This window comes from Panicum virgatum, chromosome 2K, assembly GCF_016808335.1.
Source record: "Panicum virgatum strain AP13 chromosome 2K, P.virgatum_v5, whole genome shotgun sequence".
In the NCBI taxonomy this organism is placed as follows: domain Eukaryota; kingdom Viridiplantae; phylum Streptophyta; class Magnoliopsida; order Poales; family Poaceae; genus Panicum; species Panicum virgatum.
The window spans coordinates 39,370,016-39,393,483 of NC_053137.1; the positions used below are offsets into that span (position 1 = coordinate 39,370,016).

Genomic DNA, 23,468 nt, shown 5'->3' on the forward strand with positions numbered 1-23,468 from the left:
AAATAATTGTTTAGTTTGTTTGTAAATTATGAGACAAATCTAATAAGTCTAATTAGACCATGATTAGACACTAGATTGCAACAGTGACACATGCTCTAATGACGGATTAATTAGACTCATTACATTCGTCTCATAGTTTAGCGAAGAAATTTATAATTTATTTAGTAATTAATCCACGTTTAATATTATAAATATGTGCCGGTATATCCGATGTGACATTTATGAGGTAAAGTTTTTCATCTAAATGGAGCATTTATTAGTTGTAGGGAAATCTTGTGTGTAAACCCTTGTTTAGATGCTTAATGTAAAGTTTTTGAAAGTGAATTTTTGCACGTTTAAAGTATTAAACATAGACTCATTATAAAACTAATTACAGAACTCACCTGTAAATTACGAGATGAATTTATTAAAACTAATTAATCCGTCATTAGCACATATTACTGTAGTTGTATTGTGGCAATTTATTGTCTAATCATGATCTAATTATGCTTATTAAATTCGTCTCGTAATTTACAAATAAATTATGTAAATTTTTTTTGTCACCTACTTATATGCCCCAAGATAGTTTTGAAATTTTAAATTTTAAATCTAAACAAAGTCTGAAAATATGCTCCTCCCCCTCACCCCAACTGCGCCGCCCCACCTTCTCTCTCCAGCCGCGTCGCCCGCTCGCCGCGCCGCCCTGCCTGCTCCTCCCCAGCCGTGCCGCCCGCTCTCCTGCCCCCGCCGTGCAGCCCGTCGCGCCTCCCCAGCCGCGTCGCCCGCCCTCCTGCCCCCGCCGTGCCGCCCGCCCGCCCGTCGCCTCCCCGCTACGCCGCCGGCCGTGCGAGTCCGGCATGAGGTCCTTCATCCTCGAGCGGCACGGGATCTGTGGTCCGAGCGAGGAGGCAGTGAGCTCGGGGAAGACGACAGCCTCGGGGTCATAGGCTGCTCAGCCCACTCCACCGTTACAACCTGCGACATCCTTTGTGCTCTCCCGTGTTGGCAGGTTGCCTGTTCCGTACGCGCCGTCTCTCCGCTAGTCTGCTGTCTGCTTCCGCCCCTCAACGAATCCGATGGCTACACCGCCCTCTTCCCCAACCCCCGCGCCGCCGGAGCCGGCGACCGAGCCGCCGTCTCCGTCCACCATCACAGATGGCGCCGCCTCCGACACGCTCCCGGCGGCCGAGGCCTTCGCGGTGCACTACCCGGGCTACCCCTCATCCCCCGCGCGCGCAGCCCGCACCCTCGGCGGCCTACCCACCATCGCCAAGGTACTACTTGCCTACAACCCTAACGCCCCGTCTTGTTCCGACTTTGCGGCGCGTCGGATCGAATTGAAACTGATGTTCGGCCGTGCGGCTCCTCCTCCTCTCTCGCAGGTCCGGAGCTCCGACCCCAGCGCCCGACTGGAGCTCCGCTTCCGCCCCGAGGACCCCTTCTGCCACCCGGCCTTCGGCGAGTCCCGCGCCTCCACGGGCCTAGTGCTCCGCCTCTCCAGGCGCAAGGGTGCTGCGGCGCCGCGCGCCGAGGTGGTCGCACGCGTTCGGACCGCCTACCACTTCGAAGGTAAGTGCTGCCCCCCTGAGCGCGACATGTTCGATGAAATGCCACCTGTTCTCTCTTCGTGGACACCCTGGTCCAGTTAGACGCCGTGGTATCGGTCGGTCCACTATATCTCTTATCTTAATATTTGTAGCAAGATGAATCTGGAGTGAATTAGGTGGCTAACAGGCATCCTATACCAAACTCTGTTAGGCAGAAAATGGGAGGAGTATGGCAAAATTTGCTTCCAGACACTCTTCGAAGGTTACATTTGCTACAAGTCACTAAAAAAACTTATCTGCTATAAGACACTATAAATCTATAGTAATATGCTACTGGACACTACACCCAATATTATATTCGATTTTACTGAAAAGCTATGGAAACTGACTAAATTATTCTCGTGTATAGCCTGTTCAGTTCTTTGCAACGAATAAAAATAGGATCATGAACTACATGGCCGGACGGCGGCACCTTCCTCCCTGCAGCGTCAACTCCCGGCTGGCGTGGCCCCCTCCCTGCTACACCCCCTGCGCTCCCCTCCTCCGGCGCATGTTCTCAATCGGCAGTGCTGTTGCCCACTCAGCGGCAGCTGTGCTCGCTCTACCTACTGTGGCGCTCAATCTCGTGTGGGGCTCACGAGGCTTTTGGAGGGGGTTCCTGAGATTGGAATTAGTCTTTTGTCTTCCAGAGATATTTGGAGCAAAGTAGTTATGAAAAGGGGTCAGATCCAAGGAAAAAGGTTCCCCTAGATTCTCAAATCTCATCCGTGTGAACCATGCTTAAGGAATTACCATCTTTCCTACTCTTATGCTTGGTTGAAGTTATTGATTAGTATTAACGAGGCGGACAGAAACCAGGCTGTTGATAAGTGTTGGACTGAGGATAAAAGCCCCCACCCCTCCCACTATAACACCTGGGTTTTATGGTCGGGTTGGCTAGGTGGGGCGTTCTAACTTGGTACCAGAGCCGAGGTCCTGGGTTCGATCCCTCCCGGCCACGCATTTCCGCTGCGCGATTTCCCTGGCTGCGTTCGCTGAGACCGAAGTGCTGAGACCGGAAAGGTGGCACAGCCCCGCGGCTCGCCCGGCTCGCACGCAGTAGGGGGAATGTTGGACTGAGGATAAAAACCCCCACCCCTCCCACTATAACACCTGGGTTTTATGATCGGGTTGGCTAGGTGGGGCGTTCTAACTATAAGTAAATGTGGGAACTGGTGATGGTGAATCTATTAATTCTGGATAAATTGGTGCAAGGGATTCTTATGAATGGCTCTTTCACTTTTATGCTTCCTCAGCAACCAAAGCACATTGCAGACTTTCTGTGTTTTGTGTCATTAGTTTGAAGTTTTACATAGTTTCCTATGTTTTCTTATCTTGATGCAAACAGCACTATCCTTTAAAGTTATTTGTTCTGTTCTTATGTTTTTTCACTGCATCCCAATGTCTCACCTGTGTTTGTTTGCATCCTTGTATCCCCAATAGGCGCTGAAAGGAATGCCAAATTTGCATGCTATGCTTGTTAACCAATGCAAATTAGAAAATAAATTTAATTGTTTTGCTTTTCCAAACCATGAATTAGGTTTTCATTATTCTTATATTGTCTGAAAGTTGATTCCCCCCATTCCTCTCCAATGAGTTTGATGACGTTTGAGTTTATGCATGTGATAAATTTAACATTGATTTATTCTATGTGCAAATTTTCTGATATACAGGTTAATGCAGGTATGGCAGATTTTCAGCATGTTGTTCCAGTGCATGCTGCACAAGTAAGAAAAAGAAAACGGTCAAATTCCCAAAATGATAATGAACATTTAGGTAGTGGTACCTTCTTTCCTGACATTCTTTATCTTGCAGATTACAAGCTTATTGTAATGTCACCATGTCTAGTAAATATCTTCTTTTTGCTGGATGGCAGATAAGACAAGACATCAGGAAACAGATGATGGAGATGTCATGATGTTGGTACCCCCACTCTTCTCAATGAAGGATAGACCCACAAAGATAGCGTAAGTTACATCAGTTGCACATAGCAAATGAGTTGAACTTTGATTTCTTCAACTCAGTTGATATTTGCAATTTCCTTCATTGCCTTCCAAGGGATAGAAATTAGCTTTAGTCTGGAAATTTGTTAGTGAAATTTCCAAGATACGAATTGTTATTGCGTGCATGTACATAGGGTCTTTGTATAGAGAATGTCTTTCACTGCTGATACCAGCCAAAGGTCTTGGTCTGTGATCAAATATCCCATTTTCTTGCTTTGCAAAGAAAAAAAAAGTTGCAGGCCCCTCTAAGTCTGTAGTCTACATTGTCGGTCTGTGAGCTAAGAACTTAGAGGGGAGCGTTGGAGTGTATTACTCACCTTTTCGCTGGCAGGTTAAGCTTAGGCATGAAATATTAGAGTTATGCCTTTTTGCTGAGGACACATGCATGTTGATCATGGCTTCTATTATTAAAATAATTTGCGTTAAAGTTTTGATTGGAAAGAAACAACCACCTAAATAAACATTTGGATTTAATGTGCATGGCTTCTGATTGATTTTTTCATTATTTGAACGTATGATATATGGTTTCAAAACGTTCAAAAGTTCAAATAATGAGTGCAGAGATTGTTATCTGATTGACTCTTTTAACTTCAGCTTTCCTTTCCTGGAATAATAAACTAGCTTTCTCTATGAAAATGGTCAGACTAAAATGAGGAAGAAGAATAGCTAGATGCATGTTCCTGTTAAATGGATTTCTTTATGGTTAGCTTATAGCTTTTTAATTTTTATAGAGAAATAATTCCCCGAAACTTAATATTTTGGCCCTTTTTTTCTTGCCAAATGCCCCTTCATAGTCCTTGACACTAATAAATGTAGTCAACTTACCTTTCGTAGGACTCATACAGTTAATACAGTAGCACCCCTAGTCTATAATAATGCATGTCCATTGATTTCAGAATTGTTTCTTGTGCTTCCTTACCTCTGATGTCTTTAAAATAAAATAATTATGTATTTTGTTGTCCTGCTTATAGTGAAAATGTTATGGCAAGTGGGCCGGCCATGGGCCTAGGCCCAGGAATACTGTAGCGCGTGAACAGTTCCGCGAATAGGGTTAGTTGGTTTGTTAGGAAAGAGATAAGTTAGATGGATTTAGTTAGGATATTTGCTTAAGGGTCAAGTCAGTCGTCTCTATAAAAGAGACCCTATTGTATCAATGAAAGGCAAGCAAGAAGAACCCTAAAAGTAGTCAGAGCCTCCAGAGGGAGGGCGACGAACAGGTTCTTCGTGCTATCCCTAGTTACTCCATAGCAGAAAAGCGCCCATGGATTTTTTTTTAAGTTAATAGCCTGCAGATATTCTGGAAATAGTGATGGTTCTCTTGTCTTGATAATTTCTTCTTGGTCTATGAACATTTATTTTGCATAACAGAATAAAGATTCAGACTCTAAAATTTTTTATTACCACGTGCCATGGTTCTTAAGGCATTGTCTAGGAGGTGACGACTAGCATCCAGGCGTGCTCGGGGTGGTCCTATGGCGTCCGCCTCAGGTGCAAGGCATCCGCCTGGGTGTCCAAAGGCATCGTCTAGCCGCCATGGACAGGCGTGCGCCATACATGGTTAGCGCGTGGGAAATCGAGCGGGGCAGCAGGAAATTGAGGGGAGGGTGGAAATCGTGCGAGAAATCAAGAGACGGGCAGGAATCGGGTGGAAATCTAGTGGCAAAACCTGCCCAATCCTGGCTTAATCGTGAGGGAAACAGAGAAGAGAGAGGGAAGGAGAGGGAGGCGGAAGAACTCCTCATGGCGGCAGCGCGGATCCCAGGCAAAACGGCGACGGTGACCCCCACGCATCTGCGCCTGCCCTCCGCAAGGCCACGGCCCCATGCGGCTCCACCTCCTCTGCGCCTCCGTGCGGATGGCGGACCTGCCTCTGCTGGTCCACAGCCCTGCGCGCCCCTGCCTCCGTGTGCCTTCTCTGCTTGTTCGTGGCCCCTTGCGGTCCTTTGCAGTAGTGCAATGGCTAGGCACCTTCAATCTCTAGTCTTCCCTAGTTCCCTTCCCTCTGCTCTGCTGCTCGTGCTTCCCTTCCCTAGTCCCCTCTGCTCTGCTGCTCGTGCTTCCCTTCCCTAGTCCCCTCTGCTCTGCTGCTTGTGCTTGCTCTGCTCTATGCCTCTACTGCCTGCTTGAGTAGTTGTGCGTGGCTCTGGAAAGGGGTGAATGTATGGTACAACAGCACAATAAAGTTATGTATATGCTACTAAATTTTGCTGTCATGGGTATGTTAGGATATGTCTATGGTGTCGCCTCGCAGCACGCCTTATATGCCTAGGCGTTGCGAGGGGGAGGGGGGGGGGGGGGGGTCGCCACGAGTCGCCTTAGCGCCTTAAGGACCTTGCCATGTGCTATTAGAATGTGTGAAATTTCATTTCACTTAAACTGTATAATTTTGCCTAATATTTACTAGTGCAATTGTTCTAGGCTTCTACCATCATCAAATGCAGTATCTAAAAGCATGCACAGGGGAGTTGTACAAGAACGATGGGAGGTACATAATCTTGGTTTACTTCCTTTATATCTATGGTTACTTACACAGTGCCATGGATACTTCTCAGAGATGCAGCCACTCTACCTAGTGGGAAATGGCTGACTGAATGAAGTAATTATTTCTTTTTCTTTGGTTACAGATGAAGGTTGGACCAACTCTTGCTCTTCCTTTCAACATTCAAGATATCCTTTGGGCACACGTGCATATGATATTGTGATCTTCATTAAGTGGGCACATACTCCTTTGTGAAAAATCAAAACTTAAGAGGAAATAAATCAGATATGGGGAAAATAAAAAACCTCTTAGGTGGGAATGGTCATTCAGGAGAAGAAGAAAAACTAATATAAAAGAGAGTACAGACTCAATTCAGGGGGAGAAGAGAGTGGTGGGCAGAGGAACCCACTCTGGGGCTGAATCCGGGGAAGAAGGTGTGATTGGTGTTATATGCATATTCGTATTGGTTCTTGAGGTGGTGGAATGGCAAGCACCAGAACCACAGCTCTGCATTAATGAGAATAAGCAAACTTATATGTGCTGCAGTTTTGCTTTCTCTTTTTTTTTTGAGCAGGTTTTGCTTTCTCTTTTAGTGAGAACAATGCTGTGTTAATGACTCTGTTTCGTTATGACCAAATGCCTTGCTGTTCTGACATGACCTTTCAAAATTCACTTTTTTAATGCGGACAGCTTAGATATTCTTCTTAGAAAGCAAAATCTTTTCCCCTCTCAAGGTTTGATTGCATGCCTGCCTCTTGTACCTTTGTCATGACGTAATTGCAATATTATTGCATTCCTTCTTTGTTACCTTAATTGACATATACTTGTTCCGGGGAAGATTAATTGGGAAGACCATGTACCAAAAAATTCAGTAGATTGGGACTGGCAAATGGCTGTCTGCAAATTGTTTGATGAGCGTCCTGTGTGGCCAAGGCAATCACTTTATGAACGGCTGCAAGATGATGGTGTGCATGTCTCACAAAACCAATTCAAAAGGTTTCATTATTCTTCCACTCTTGTAGAGCTGCCTCATCATTTAGTTCCTTTGTTATGTCTTTCAATTACTATTTTCTTTACTCATTCATTCTGTATTCTTTTGGTTTGGATGCCCTTTTTGTTTGCTCAGGCTCCTGTTTAGAGCTGGATACTACTTCTCTACTGGACCTTTCGGTAAATTCTGGATCAGAAGAGGATATGACCCTCGTAAAGATCCTGACTCTCGAATGTAAGCAACAGCTTCTTTGTTGTTAGTATTGTGTTGTTTATTATTTTACAAACTGTTACTGGTTTTTGCTTTTGATTCAATTGCATTATTGTAGACACCAGCTGTTTCCGTTGTTCTTTTTTTTTTCCAGCTGAAAATATGGTTTGAAAGTTCCATGCTCGGTTGGGAAACGTTTGTACTAACCAAAAAGCATAATAAACTAACAACACTGATGCTTGCATTAACATGTTTTTGAGGTTCATATTTGTTTTCCGTATTGGATAATGTGGTATATGCTTTAAACCTTCTGTCATTAGAACAGTGCTGTGAAGCTCAGAGAGGGAAAAAGAAGCATCAAGCAACAAGCATAATGAACTACTTAACTAGAAGGAATGATGAGAATATAATGCATGAACATCAAACTTTGGACTTCATAAGTACTGACAGTAGCATTGTCATTGAATTCTTAGTTTTCAGCATGCCATCTGTTCTGTTCATGTGGAAGAACACTGCTGTGTTCCTAAAAACTATGAAAATATGCTGCATATGGAAATGGAAAATTTGGAGAGGATAATTTGGAGAGAAATGTTAAACTTTTATTTTCTCTGGTTATCTTTTATCTCTCACCATGTACACTCTTGATTGGCAAAAACATAAATAATGTTTGGAACACTGTTCACTGAACTGTCAAATTGTTACATTACTGGTTTTATAAAAAGGAAATACTGCATATACAATCCCAGATTTTAGTGCCACTTGCAAATACCCCCAATGTTGAATAGTTGCATTCAAAATCGTACATATTTCTTATTGCAAAATCTAAGTCAAAACTCAAGTTGGTTTGCAATGCTTACACTACTCAAAATCAAAATCCAAACCACCATTTGTTGCACTTCAAAAGACAAATTTATCATGATTTCTTTCACCATAGAGCTTACCCTGAACCCTCTGAAACTCTAGTACCACACCATCGAACAGAGAAATCAAGCTCAATGGAGTGCACTTGAGCACATGAGGCATTCTTGCCACTCGATCTATGCAGTACCGATCTGGCCCAAAGGGCCCCAGCCCATAACAGTCTATAATTTATAGCTGCCTCCTTCACCATTAATTATTCATTTTTTCTTATAGAAACTGTTTCTATTTTTCCTTTTAAAAGTTACTTTTCCTTGGTTATCATACAGGACTAGGGCATGCTGTTTGCAACAGATGGTATTACCACTGTAACATGTTCTTTTCAGTAAAGTTTACTGCTAATGCTTAGAAACTGTGAACACAAAAAGTAACTAAAAATAATTTGAATTTATCTGAACTTATTCTCCTTTTGCACCTAGTTCACTTTCTGAAAAAAAATGTGTTTAATATTAGGTGGCATCTGCACTTTTCGAAATTGAATTATGATATTAAACTTTTCATAAAATATTATGACTTCCATCTAAAAAAAACTTTTCTTCTTGGGAAAGTAGCAAATTGGCATGCTTACATGGCTGGTATCTTTTTCTTTTGAATCGTGTAGCTCTCTAGTGTCTTCTGCTATATTCTTTTTTTTTGTCTCCCAAAATTTTGTCTCAGCATAGCCGGTCCCAAGCCCGGATAAAGGAGGAGGGTTGCGTTAGATTTTGGCAAACCAGCATAAAAATAGCCACTCTAATGGATTTGAAACCCACAAGAAACTCGTTGGGGCGTAACCCTCTTAGCGACGCGCTACATCGGAATCCGGGTGGTGATAAATGGGCAAGGGCCGGGTCGCCATCCCCCCAAGGGCGCGTCGTATCATGACCTGGGTACGATGATAAGTGAGCAAGGGTCGGGTCGTCACCTGAATGGCGCGCTACATCTACGTCCGGGTGTAGTGAAAAATGAGCAAGGGTCTTCGCACTTCCCTCGACGGGTGCGAAGGGTAAGGAAGCTAGCCGAGCCAATTAGGATTCGTATAGGTAGCTGGAACGTAGGGTCCCTAACGGGTAAGTTGCGAGAGCTAGTTGATGTAGCAATTAGGAGGCGTGTAAATATTCTATGCGTTCAGGAGACTAAATGGAAGGGCCAGAAGGCGAAGGAGGTTGAGGATACTGGCTTCAAGCTTTGGTACACGGGAGCAACTCCGGGTAGGAATGGTGTAGGCATCTTGATTGATAGGAGCCTTAAGGATGGAGTCATAGAGGTTAGAAGGCAAGGCGACCGGATTATCCTAATCCGGTTGGTAGTTGGAGATTCGGTTTTGAATGTGATCAGTGTTTATGCCCCTCAGGTAGGCTTTAGTGAGAGCACCAAGATGCAGTTCTGGAAAGATCTAGATAGCATGGTTAATACCGTGCCTATCAGCGAGAAACTCTTCATAGGAGGAGATCTCAACGGCCATGTGGGTGCGACTAATGTAGGGTTCGAGCGAGTATACGGGGGTTTTGGGTACGGTAGCAGGAGTCAAGAGGGGGAGGATGTGTTGAACTTCGCGTTAGCCTACGACTTGTTGATAGCGAATACTATGTTTAAGAAGAGGGAATCCCATCTTGTGACGTTTCGTAGTGGGCAACACTCGAGCCAGATCGACTTTATCCTTGCTAGGAGGGAGGATAGACGTGATTGCTTAGATTGTAAGGTGATACTTGGGGAGTGTGTTGTCCCTCAACACAAGCTTGTGGTGGCGGACTTTCGTCTTCGGGTACGTGTCCATCGGGACAAACGTGCCAAGATTGCGAGAACAAAGTGGTGGAAGCTTAGAGGGGAAGCGGCACAAGCATTTAAGGAAAGGATGCTAGGTGAGGGGCCTTGGGAAGAAGGAGAAGACGCAGATGACATGTGGCTAAAGATGGCAACATGTGTTCGGAATGTGGCCTCAGAGGTGTTTGGTGTGAGTAGGGGAGGCAAACAGGAGGGGAAAGACACCTGGTGGTGGAATGACGAGGTGCAAAGGGCTATTAAGGAGAAGGAGTGTTTCAAGCGCCTCCACCTTGACAAGAGTGCAGCCAACATCGAGGGTCATAAATTAGCGAAGAGGGTTGCAAAGCGAGCTGTGAATGTAGCAAAGGGTAAGGCGTATGATGACCTGTATCAGCGGCTAGGCACGAAAGAAGGGGAGAAGGACATTTATAGGATGGCTAGGATCCGCGAGCGGAAGACAAGGGACATCAACCAAATCAAATGCATTAAGGATGGGACAGATCGACTGCTAGTGAAGGATGAGGAGATCATGGATAGATGGAGAGAGTACTTCGACAAGTTGTTTAATGGGGAGAGTGAGGGCCCTAACCTTGAGTTAGATGACTCTTTTGACGATACCAACAGACATTTTGTGAGGAGAATTCAGGAGGTAGAGATCGGGGAGGCTTTGAAGAGGATGAAGGGAGGTAAATCGATGGGCCTTGATGGTATCCCCATTGAGGTGTGGAGATGCCTAGGAGATAGAGCAATAGTATGATTAACTAAACTTTTTAATCTCATTTTTCGGTCAAACAAGATGCCGGAAGAATGGAGGAGAAGTATATTAGTACCTATCTTCAAAAATAAGGGTGATGTTCAAAGTTGTACTAACTACCGTGAGATTAAGCTGATGAGCCATACGATGAAGCTTTGGGAAAGGGTGATCGAGCATCGCCTAAGAAGAGTGACAAATGTGACCCAAAACCAATTTGGGTTCATGCCTGGAAGGTCAACTATGGAGGCGATTTTCTTAATACGACAATTGATGGAGAGATATAGGGAACAGAAGAAGGACTTGCACATGGTCTTCATTGACCTTGAGAAGCCATATGACAAAGTACTGAGAAATGTCATGTGGTGGGCCTTGGAGAAGCACAAAGTCCCAACTAAGTATATTACCCTTATTAAGGATATGTACAAGGATGCGACGACGTTTGTCCGGACATGTGATGGCAACACCACTGATTTTCCTATTAACATAGGCCTACACCAGGGGTCAGCATTGAGCCCTTATTTATTTGCTTTAGTGATGGATGAGGTCACAAGGGATATACATGGAGATCCCTTGGTGTATGCTCTTTGCTGATGATGTGGTACTAGTGGACGAGAGTATGGCAGGGGTTAATAGGAAATTAGAGCTGTGGTGACGCACGTTAGAGTCGAAAGGGTTCAGACTTAATAGGACCAAGACCGAGTACATGATGTGCGATTTCAGTGCGACTAGGCATGAGGAGGGAGACGTTAGTCTAGATGGACAAGTGGTGGTCCAGAAGGATACTTTTCGGTATTTAGGATCGGTGCTACAAAAGGATGGCGACATTGATGAAGATGTTAGGCATAGAATTTCAGCTGGCTGGTTGAAATGGCGGTAAGCTTCTGGCATCCTTTGTGACAAGAGGGTGCCACAAAAGCTAAAAGTCAAATTCTATAGGACAACAATTCGTCCGATGATGCTATACGGTGCTGAATGTTGGCCTACAAAAAGGCGACATGTCCAACAACTGAGTGTAGCAGAGATACGGATGTTGCGGTGGTTTTGCGGGCACACAAGGAGGGGTAGAGTTCGGAACGAAGTTATTCGGGATAGGGTTGGAGTGGCACCAATTGAGGAGAAACTTACCCAGCATCGGCTGAGATGGTTTGGACATGTCCAACGAAGGCCTCCTGAGGCGCCGGTGCGTAATGGGGTTCTTGAGCGGGTCGATAATGTAAAGAGGGGTAGAGGTAGACCTAAACTGACGTGGGATGAGTCGGTTACCTTAAGGATTGGAATATTTCTAAAGAGATAGCTTTGGATAGGAGCGCTTGGAGACTAGCTATCAATGTGCCTGAACCTTGAACTTATTTCTTTCGGGTTTCATCTCTAGCCTACCCCAACTTGCTTGGGAAAAAAAGCTATGTTGTTGTTGTTGTTGGAGTATTAGAAGATTAATACGTTACATCTGATATTTGGAGGCTCTAAAATGAATGAACCCAATGTTCAAGATTATTATGGTAATCTTTTCTGTGCATTTTATTTTACCATTTGAATGGGGAAGTTATGTTTTAGCAATACTGTATCAGCTGAGATGTTTTTTGTTTGCTAGATATCAGAGAATTGATTTTCGTGTGCCTCCTGAGCTAAGGAATCTTCTAAGGACGAAGGATTCTGGGTGAGCCATATTTTTCCTTTTAGTTAGTAGTTGAAGTAATTTCTATTAAAGAACTCTGATGACTAATCTAAGTAGATTTCCAAATGGAACAAACAGTGGTCGTGGACAGCAGAGACGGGGCGAGTGAGAGGGCTACTCCTCCCCTGGTGGCCTGGGCATGGAGGCAGCAGCCCTAACCCTGGTGGCTGCTGCCTTCATTTCGGCTGTCTCATATGGCCCATAACAAGATGATTGCTTTGTCTATCAGCATCTTTTTATTTGTTCTTGATGGCTCCATATTTGTTTCCTTTCAGAAAAGATTTCTTTCAGTGCAACTGAGAGCTATTGTTTTCCCTGGTCTGCAACTCAGTATGAGGGTGTTTTTCATTGTTGCTTGCATTTGTCCCCCTTGCTTATACATGTCTGTTTCTTAATGTGTTTTGGTACTTGCAGATCTCAAAAGTGGGCAGAGATGTGCAAGCTTGAAGTGATGCCATCTCAGAGTTTCATCTTTCTGCAATTATTTGAATTGAAGGATAACTTTATTCAAGAAGAAATTCGAAAACCTTCTTATCAATCAATTTGTTCAGTGAGTACCTAGACAATTGCGTTCAGGCTTTATTTTAGTCTCTATACTACTTAGAAATTGTGTCTGAACTCTTCATTATTGCTCATTCACTTCATATCCACTACGGTCGATTAATTACATGATATTTGTGCTTTCTGGGATCTGATGTTGGTATCGATATCAGGAGCTCATTGTAAAGAAACAGTAGTAATAGCTAATTGGTGTGGCAGAAATTAGTTTTTTTTTTTACTATCTTTCACCAGAGCACATCAAGTACTCCTGCACTCCAATCCTTGGACCATCATGTGACTATTCATGAAAAATTATGACAAAGTTTGGTGATGTAGATTACTATCATCAAGCTGCTTACAAAATTAAATTGATTCGTTCAATGAGAAACAAGAATAACTTTCAGATTTTTCATTCAATTGTTTTTTATGATTGCCTGAAACTATTATTCTTTGTTTCTTCTTTTACAAGTACTGTTTGAAGCTGAAATTTTTTGGAATCTTTAATGATAGCATACTCTAAATTCTCAAAAATATTTCCTGACTATTTTATGTGGTGTTTAAAATCTTCGAATGTTGAAGTATGGGTGCACTAGATATTATCTCCATCTTTCACCAATTTTAATTTAGACCAAGTTTACTCCACTTTGCTGTGATTATTGTCTGTGCAGCACCTTATCTATAGCTAGTACCTAGATTATCTTTGCGCTATAATGTATGCTCTAGAATAACTGATTCCTTTGTAGCATTTTACAGGATGGTTTTCTAAGCCAATGATGAAAACTCTGAGGTTGCAAGTGAGCATAAGGTTCTTCTCTTTATTACCTAGTGAAGAGGCAAAAAGCTTGTTGAGGAATGCCCACGAACTTATTGAAAGGTCCAAGAAGCAGGAAGCCCTTTGGAGATCTGAGCGATCAAAAGAGGATAAGCATATTGATGAAGGTCTGTTTGATTCCATCTACTTCTTATCACTAGTTAAAATGTTAAATGCATTACCTTTGATTTATATGAGCGATGTGCAATCTGAACATATTAACATCTGTGGACCTGCCGAGCTAAGCAAGCAGTATGAATATATTGCTGCTTGGAGCCTTGGACAGCTTACAATATTATCAAGCTAATTTGTAGTTTTTGTATGGGCATAGTGCAAGTTCAGACCACATAGCTTACTTTCCATACGAAGAGTATTGCAATTGTTCTTTCTCGGGAGAGATACCTTAGCCATCTATCCTAGATGCTAAGTCCCCCTTCTTCTCCCTATAGAAGCTCCTTCCACACATACAGGAACTGAGGATCAAGTTGGCCTTAACAAATCTGATAGTGAAGATGTAGATGACGAAGAAGAGGAAGAGGAGTCGAATGGTTATGATTCTCCACCTATGGTATGCCACCACCTGCAATAATTTCCCATTATATGCTACAAAAACATAACTTATTGTACCTGTTGCAGGCAGAGGGTTTTCGCGATTTCAACTTGGATGATTCCTGTATCCTTTATAACATTAATCAATCAGTTTTGGTTTCTGTTCTCACTATTTAATGGTGGGCTGGTTATATTCATAGTTATGTTCATAATAGAGTGCCACATTTAATTTCACACATTTATTTGAAATTTGGAGATTAAAAATGGTTGAGAATTTTTTATTTCAGCCAACCCATGTATTATAGTAGTAACCTTTTTTATCTGTACATATCTACCTATCAAGCATAAATCTTTCGTGTCCAAGTAATGAGCTCAGAAGTGATCCACAAATCTTCTTCCATGACAGTTAATAGGTTTTAGTTTTCTTTCTCTCAGTGTTCCCATTCTCTATTTTTTTAAGACCAGCTTTGGTGTCTTTTTGAAATGTCACATTGGCATTTATTATTTTTTCGTTGATACCATTAACATTATTATGTTGGTTTTCAAAAGAAACACAGCAAAATGTAAACGAGTTATGGTTTCGCACGTCTTCAGCAATTGGGTCATATGAATTGATTTCACCATGTGCTTAATCTCTGATAAACACTATTCTGTCAGAATATGACATTACTCCCTCTATTCAGTTTTGATTGATATACTCCCTCCGTTCCAAAATGTAGGTCGTTTTGGTTTTTTTAAATTCATAGTGTTTGTTATGCAACTAGTTATAATGTATGTCTAGATCCATAGCAAAATATATGAATCTAGAAAAGTCAAAACGACCTACATTTTGAAACGGAAGGAGTATTTCCATATGGCGCAATGACCAAGGGCACCACAAGTGTGCTTATCAATCTAATAAATGCAACAGATTTTTTGTTGGTCCAATATTTTAACTGGGAACTTGTAACTAGTGCTATTTATTGCCACAACCTATGCCAATAGTAAATATAGCTATCATTTTTGAACATTTAAATTTTTTAAATATATCTATCAAAAGTGAATGGAGGGAGTACTACCAACATCCTTATTTTCTGCCAAGGTCAAATTGTCTAGGTTCTTGTTCCATGTCAATATGGATTCAACTTTTATAGCATAACAGAACGTTCTACATACAAACCTATTGCGTCAATCCAAACTCACCCTTTGATGACATCCTAGTTGTTTTTCCTATGACCTGTTATCAGATGCCCTCGGTGAAGGCTTCTCCAATGGATACCTTGAAGAAGTGCTGCGCAGCTTTCCATTGCAGGAAGATGGCCAAAACAGATCAGCTGATGCCCCGAATGCTGATGGTAGCGATGGGGAGTTTGAAATTTTCGAACAACCCAGTGACGATGAGTCTGATGGTTAGATTGGTTTTCATGGGAGTTGATCTTCCACAACTTCAATTTTGCAAGCACATAGATCAGATGCATGTAAGAATTGCATTTCATGGCTTTGTTAAATTATCCTTTTTTGTTTCGTTGGCCGTTGGGTACTTCCCACATGACCTTATTAGGCATTACTCCGTGCTGACAAATCATATAATCCCGACACATCGATCAGCCAACAGTCCAACACCGTCGTCGTGGAATTGTGCTATGACGTCAGACAGTCATCAGACTGTTGCTGTTTGCCTGCTCGCAGCAAAGCTCTACCTGAACCTACTCAGGCCGTGTTTAGTAGAGCTCCAGCTGCAGCCCACAGGGATGGTGTGGTGAAAAACGGCTCGTTACAACCTGCAACTCTCGGGTGGAGCTGGCCGGAAGAAAAAAAACATTTGGTACAGCTTCTCAGGATATTAGGGTTTGAGGCTAGGAGCTCTACCCAACACAACACATTCCCAGTTTGTTGGGGTTGAATGTTGAGGCCTTGTTTGGATGGCTAAAAGGGACTAAATACTTTCCTAGGTGTGGCAATGGGCTAAACATGAGCTAACAGTAGACTAATTAGATCTGATGGGATCCAACCATCAATTATTTGCGCAAATTAGCTCACAGTTAGCCTATGTTTAGACCTATTTTGCATCCAAATCCGAGGACTAAAAATTGGTCCTAGGATCCAAACGTAGTTTGAGTATGTCATGGCAAAGATAAAACTGCATCACTGGATTGTCCATAAGACCATAACTTCTTTTTCCTAGGCTTGAATAAGGTTTAAAATTTCGCCGAGAATCACGTCTCTTAACCATGTAAAACTGATGATCAGCCTAAGAGAGACGGCAGTTGGTTGAAAGGTTTTTTAGCGAAATCTTATGGCCGCGCTAGTTAACTTGAGGGTGGTGTACGAGGTCTTACATACGATCAGCACCTTTGGCAGGACTCTGAAGAATTTAGAATTGGTTGACTTTTAAGCCACAGTAAACAACGAATATAAGCACAGGAACACAGGAAACAACGATTATACATACAGGGTACAAACTAGAAGGAACAAGTAATAAAAAAGATATGACTGGCTGCTAGGATTCAAGCCCAGGTCTCTCACGGCCACAACATGGGATTCTCACCACCAAACTACAGCCACTTTGTGGCCATTAGATTCACTAATTCATAATTTTCGCAAGCAGTGGCCGGACCCAGGGCTCGAGTGGAGCCCGGGCAAATCACAAGGATCTCCAATAGAACTGACGAACTATAGTTTTGATGGCTAGCATCTTATAATTGTTGCACCGGAGCCCAGGCAGGTGCCTAGGGTTGCCAGGCCCTGGGCGCGCCATTGACCGCAAACTTACTTCGTCCTGATCATTGATTCTTAATAATCATTAGATCCATCCATAAGTGGCATTTGAAGTGGTAGTCAATATGTAGCGAGATACTTTCTTCGTCTCAGAATAGTTATTATGTTAATTTGTCCTAAGTTAAACATTTTTAAGTTTAACTTTGAATAGCAAAAAAAAATATAAAGATTGATAATATAAAAAGGATGCAAGTACATTCATAATGAAACCAACTATTATAATGTGCAAATTTTTTATTTAAAATAAATTATTTTTAGAAATATTGTTGGTCAAATCAAAAAAGGTTAAGTTAGGGCAAACGTAAACGTGGTTATATCTGGGACAAGGGGGTATATTAGATATCATTTGGTGGATATGCAAGACGGATGAAGAAGCATTCTTGTTTTGTGTTGTACGTGAAAAAAACTTGTGTCCCTATGCTAAAAGCGATTCACATTTCACTTTTTTGGTAGAATCATGTCTGTGTATTCATAGATGTGAGGGTTCATACATACTCCCTCCGTTCCAAATTATAAGTCATTTCAGGAATCTTGGAGAGTCAAAGTTTTTCAAGTTTGACCAAATTTATATGATAAAATAATAATATTTATGATACCAATTAAGTATCATTAGATTTTTTGTTAGCTATATTTTCATAATACACCTATTTGATGTCATAAATCTTTATATTTCTCTCAATAATCTTTTTGAAATGACTTATAATTTCGAATGGGGGGGGAGTATTTGTGAATATCTGCATTTGTACTGTGTTTCGTAAGAAAATATCACTGTGTTTCTCGATCCACACTGCTTGGCCAACTTGGAACAATGAATCATAAGCCACGCCATAACAAAGCGGTTGTCCTAATTTTGTTTTTTTTTTTCCAAATACCTAATCATAAGACTGGTTCAGCTAGGCTTACTTCGAGCTTAATAGCTGATTACCACAGAGAAGTGCTGCACAACGGCACGACGCACAAGTTATGCGCAACCCTTGACAGTTAGGTTGCTAAAAATTGGTACCATACCAAAAAAGCAAGAAAAACTTGCGGTCTCAAGAACCTACAGATCTCGGTGTCCGACGACTCCGAGCATGCAAGTTTCATCTCATCAACTTATTCATGATAGTAGAAGGGAAAAAAACAAGTAAAAACAAATGTGGCTGCTGGGATTCGAGCCCAGGTCTCCACGGCCACAACGTGGAATTCTCACCACTAAACTACAGCCACTTTGTGATTGTGGCACACCAATCATCGTTTATAAGCTGTTAGAGCGCCGGACCAAATGGGCATAAAAAAGACCAAGCTGCATATGCGGGACACCTCAAGTTGGGTCTTCGAATGTGAACAGTCTGCATGACTTCCACACCAGAATCATCGCCTCATTTTCATTAATTTGTTTGGTTACCTACACCATCGATCGGTAGACTCCTGTTTGTGTATTTCTGAGATGGTATTTATTTTTGGCCAATTTTTTACTGCTGCTATGGATTGGAATTGCTTTTCATATTTGAATTTCAGAATTTCTTTAACACTATTTGTTTATTTTCCGTGTTTTGTATCTCTAGGCGACCTGATGCAAAAGCATATTTCTGAAGGAATATCGTGCAAAAATGGAGATTACCGATTGAGTAGCCGTAGAACCTAACATGCGAAGAGGACCTTTTGTGGCTCTGCATGACTGAGCTGCGATGAAAGTCAGCATGCAAAGTACAATGGCACTTTCACGAATTTGATGAGATCGACAACTCACTTAACGTGTTTGCTTTCTGTAATACCCTAAAATTTACCTTTAAAAGTAATTAGCTTAGTTCTCGAATTCTCAGGGTTCAATAGGATTAATTACAGAATTTTTAAAACTCATCATAGGCTCCAAATTGAATTGTTGCATTCATGTAGGTGTATATTTTATTTTTATATGGTTGTGTTTCAATTCTAGAGCCTTTCTAGAATTTATCCCATTTTTCTAAAAAATTATTTCTAATTTCTATGAACCTACTTTATTTTCTAGGCATCAGAAATAACCCTTATTCTTTTTTCTTTCTCCTCTCTTTATTCTTTTTCTACTTCTTTCTTTACCGGGGCCACCGACCATTTTGCTTTTCTCGCCAGTCTCTTTCTCCGGGTGCTGCTGGGTCACGCACGTGAGAGTGGACTTATCATGCTGTCACAGCAGCCCACCCCTCCAAAATTTCTTATTTTGAGCCTAATATCAGCCCAACAAACAGGGCCACTTGTGTTTTGTTTTTGGAACAATTTTTTTTGTTGCTGAAATATTTTTTTGTTGCGGAAGCAATTGTTCTAGCAAAAAAAAAATTTCCCAACAAAAAAATTGTTCCGCCTGGTGGGATGATTCGACTGCCAGTCACACGTGTGGCTCCTAACATTTGCTCTTTCTTCTCCTACTGGCTCAAAATTCCCTCTCCCCTCCTCTTTTTCTCTTTTTCTTTTCGGGCCCAACCCCTCTTTTCTTTCTTGGGCCAAGGCCGGCCCAGCCCGGCACCCTCACCCCCTCTTTCCTCTTCCTCCTCCTCCTCAGTGACGGGCGGGGCCTGCTTGTGATCCTTGAGCTCCATCCGTGTCATACTCGGGCATGGTCGTCATCCCTTGGAACCGCAAGCCGAGGCTGGCGCATGCCCTCCCTTTTTCTCCCCATGCGACCCGGCCCCTACACTCCTGCTTTACTGCTGCACGCACCACCCATTTTCCTCCCCTGTGTTCTGCGCAAGCATGTGCGGCTTCGTGACCAAGCTCTGCCCTGACCATGCCACTGTCGATCTGCCGCCGTGCCCCTTCTTCACCCTCACCACCACTCGCTTTAGCTTCACGGTGAGCTCCTAGTCGTTTTCTGCCTCATTCGGCCACTGCTGATGCACCCTAGTTTCTGCGCGGCCTCACCGGACCGCCACCCCCATGCTCGCTCGCCGCCGGCCGTCTCGGGACCTCCTTGGCTGCTCCAAACCCTCGTGCCCGCTTCCACTCGCCGCCCTCTTGTGTTTGCACCCAACCGTGGGGTTTTTGGCGCACTGGAGCGCCAAATCGGGCGCACTTCGGCGAGCAACCGCCGCTCGGGTGGTAGCACCGCCACACCAACGCTCAGCTCCACGCTAGAGCCCCGAGGGCCCCCAAATGCTGTCCCATAGGCGATCCACGGCCGCAAATTAGAAGCTCCCTCCAATCAAACCGGAGGGCACCCATTAGCTTATATATCTTTTGTGAAACCCCATGTTTTTCTCTGTAATCAACCCGCCGTACAAGACAGTTCAAAAGTATTTCTATTTTAAATCCCCATGCGGTTCTCAATATTAGAACCCACCGTCCATAGATATATTTTAGCATTTTAGACCTTAGGTTTTTATAAAATTACATTTTAGCTCTTAGTTTATTTGTGTTTAGCCCTTTTAGTTAGTTTTTCTCGCTATTAAGCCCTTGTAGAGCCGTTTTTAGCATATCTTTTACATTTTAAATTTGTTTAAGCATTCTTAGCACCCTTTTGATCATTATAATGCGTAGAAGTGGTTTTAGAGCCTTTACCTTTATTTTTCAAGAATTGATGTACTGTTTTAATTTGTTTTCTTGTGTGTACTTGTGTGTTGTTGTTTGATCATGGAGTAGACAAGGAGCAGTTCAAGGAGTTCCAAGAGCAAGGATTTGAAAATTTTGAGCAGCAACAAGTGACTGAGGACGACAAGTATACGTCTTAATCATATTTGGTCCCAATAACTTTTAATTACTTTATGCTTGCATGCATTATTTTGATGGATTCCTATTTATCCATGTCCTTGAAAGTCGGGTTATGTTTCTAAATGCTTACGGGTGGTTTATAGAAACAATATTTTGATACATGTCTTACCTCTTTTGGGAACCTCTTTGATGAACTGACTATGATAATTAATTAAACCATGGAGAACCATTCGGGTAAAACGGTGCGACCACAAGAATTACATGGCTATGGTCTTAGCTAATCGATTTCTTTTCACTAGCTTGTTAGTAGCTTACCCTGGAGCAAGATGGGGGGACTAGGTTTAAGTGGGGTACTCGGTTTGCCAAAGGAGTTGGTACCTACGGATTATGCTCGCTTTGGAGGAGGGTGAACTCGCTTAGCGGCTGAAATCACAAGCTACTACTGGTTAGGAAGTCTTTGTAAAAGCCTCGTAGTAAATCCCTGTCACTCACCTCGGAAGTGTTTAAGGACCTTACAAACCCGGGCATCAGAGGAGACACGACTTGAGGGTAAAGTGCTTACGGTCAATAGCGGCTCGAACCCTCACATGACTTAATTAAACTTTTTTTGTCTTTTAAATCAGTTACTTATTTGTTCCAAGTTTTGTTTACTACTCAGTTACCTCTTTATTTCATAAATGTGGGCAATGTTCATCTATGATTAGTAAAAAGATTGCTAATGTTCAACAATTTATTTAAAATGCTTACCGCTTTATGCGACCAACCTTTATCCTTGTTATTGTCTTGCATGCCATTTATTTTCCAATATACTTATCAGTACTAACTATAAGTATACCTTTCTAAATTAACACTGCTTAGAATAAGGCCAATTTGAGAAGTTTCCAGAGGATATTCAGAAGTTCTAGGCGCACTTACCCCAGTCAGCTATCTGTGGAGTTTGGTCGTCTCGGTGCTAGAAAAAATGTGAAATATTTTCAAAATTTTCTACAATTTATAACACATAAATCAAGTTAATAACAAATAAATAAAATCTAAACTAGGTTTATTGCACAAAATCCCCTTTTGTTCTCTCTTCCCTTCCAACTCTTCCCTCTCTTTCTCTCTGACAGGCGGGACCCGACTTCCTTCTCTCTCTGCTCCCGACCATGGCCACGGCGCCGAGGCAGGCACGGCGGCCCGCTCGCCGCCGGTGGTCTCGCCGGAGACAGGGCTCGGCCCCACAACACCACGGAGCTCAGACCACCTCTCTGGTGCCCTTCTCTTCCTTTCTCCCAGCCACACGGTCTTGCCCAATACAGAACGCCGCCGTGGCGATGAGCGGCGGCTCGGTCCACGTACGGTGACCGGCGGCGCTAGGGCTTCGGGCCCCCAACCAGTCGGCCGGTGAGCACCATCGCACGGCCTAGAACTCCTCCAACCCCTTTCCCTCAACCAAAACCTACTAGAGCTGGGTTCCCCACTGCCACACCTCCTGACCGCGGCGGCAACCGTGACGGCGGAACAGTCCGTCCAAGGGTTCTGGAGGATAGTTCTCACCGGCGTCGTGACCTCTCTACGCGGCGGCGGACAGATGGCGAAGGCGGCGGCGGTGTGGTCTCTCTGGTGGACGGAAGGGGCTGGGGTCAACACAAATCGGTTGCAGAGGTGCTGAACATGGCGTGTGTAAAAGGAATTGGGTGGAAAGCAACATACAACAACGAATTTTGCCTGCCCGAGGAGGAACAGACTAGCGAGAGGAGGAAGACAATGGCTCCTCGGGTGGTATTTATTTGAATCTGCAGCGCCTGAGCGGTCTCCAGCACCTCCATCTTGCTCGGTTGCAGGTGTCCGTCAATCGAATTGACGCATGGCTCACTTCAATTTTTACCACCTTTAATCAGAAAGCGGTGGTGGCGACGTCGAGAGGATAAGCTCCAAATTTCTGTTTCTGTTTGTGAATTTCTGAATGGCCTTGATTGCCCTCTGAATCAGCAAGTTTGAGCTCAATTATCTCCAGAATTTACTACTGAACTTCAAAATATGTCAAAATCAAAGTTGTAGCCCTGATATTACACCTTTCATTACAGGAACTTCCATTGGTTGGGCCTTGATGCCATACAAAAACTACTCTGAATATTGCTGTTTGCACCAAGTTAAACTGAATTTTTTTTTGAGGGTCAACGGGGGGGGGGGCGTCCCCCACCTGATATATTGAGGGGGCTTAGCCAAATGCTTTTACATCAAAGTTTGAGCACTTTTTGAAAGAGAAACTGAAAAATATATGGTGGTTGTACTACATGGGAGACAGGGATTGGCACCAGGCTTCAGCTACACAACGATCTGCATGTGAGGAACCGCCCAAATTATCTCGATTAAATTAGGTTATCGTCCATTGATCAATCCCAGCTTAAGCGAGATAATCCCGGTTGTCCCCGGTATGCGCCTTGAGCAACGCCCAGGATCAACCCGCATACCGTTTGTTCACATCATAGCAACCATCACAAGGATACATATGAGAGCAAAATTTTAAACTTTTGATTACAAGTCTTAATCATCTTACAAAAATGCATGAAGTTAACTATAGCATAAGCAATTAAACACAAGAATTTTCAGCATCTAAAGGTTCCTTACAAATTAAGATGTATTCTAGGTCTAAGTGGATAACCTACCATGTTTTTCTTATGATTCAGAGTCTAAACGCAGTAGATATTTAGAGAGTATTAAGTAGCAATAATGACGTCCTTGCCCAAGACACCACTTGCATAAACTTTGAGCGAGTTCCACCGTCCATCCACTTTGCCGGCTCCGGCGGGATGAACGTGGCGGTCACT

At 43.0% G+C, this 23,468-nt stretch overlaps 1 protein-coding gene and 1 non-coding gene across 5 annotated transcripts; one reads left to right on the plus strand and one right to left on the minus strand.

Moving 5' to 3' along the window:
• The first annotated feature begins 639 nt into the window (after positions 1 to 639).
• On the plus strand, positions 640 to 15,831 carry LOC120675980 (transcription factor tau subunit sfc1-like). 4 transcript variants are annotated; one of them, XM_039957184.1, is made up of 14 exons: positions 640 to 1,253; positions 1,362 to 1,548; positions 3,249 to 3,347; positions 3,442 to 3,532; positions 5,987 to 6,053; positions 6,193 to 6,235; positions 6,872 to 7,043; positions 7,174 to 7,272; positions 12,255 to 12,320; positions 12,753 to 12,888; positions 13,622 to 13,817; positions 14,139 to 14,257; positions 14,326 to 14,362; positions 15,465 to 15,831. In XM_039957184.1, exons 1-14 carry the CDS (start codon positions 1,056 to 1,058, stop codon positions 15,629 to 15,631), a joined length of 1,677 nt encoding a protein of 558 aa, XP_039813118.1. In that variant the 5' UTR covers positions 640 to 1,055; the 3' UTR covers positions 15,632 to 15,831. The 4 variants fall into 4 exon arrangements, with proteins under 4 accessions (XP_039813118.1, XP_039813126.1, XP_039813141.1 ...); XM_039957192.1 differs by having other exon boundaries at positions 3,249 to 3,344; XM_039957200.1 differs by having other exon boundaries at positions 1,056 to 1,253; positions 3,249 to 3,341; positions 15,465 to 15,740.
• A 2,301-nt stretch (positions 15,832 to 18,132) lies between these two features.
• On the minus strand, positions 18,133 to 18,204 carry TRNAH-GUG. The gene has a single exon. It is a non-coding gene; the product is annotated as a tRNA-His (tRNA).
• Positions 18,205 to 23,468: the final 5,264 nt, after the last annotated feature.

Coding starts and splice junctions, on each gene's coding strand:
- LOC120675980 (XM_039957184.1), top strand. CDS start 1,056: ATGGCTACACCGCCCTCTTCCCCAACCCCCGCGCCGCCGGAGCCGGCG. Junction 7,273..12,254: donor AAAGATCCTGACTCTCGAAT/GTAAGCAACAGC, acceptor TTTGTTTGCTAG/ATATCAGAGAATTGATTTTC. Junction 12,321..12,752: donor CTAAGGACGAAGGATTCTGG/GTGAGCCATATT, acceptor TGGTACTTGCAG/ATCTCAAAAGTGGGCAGAGA.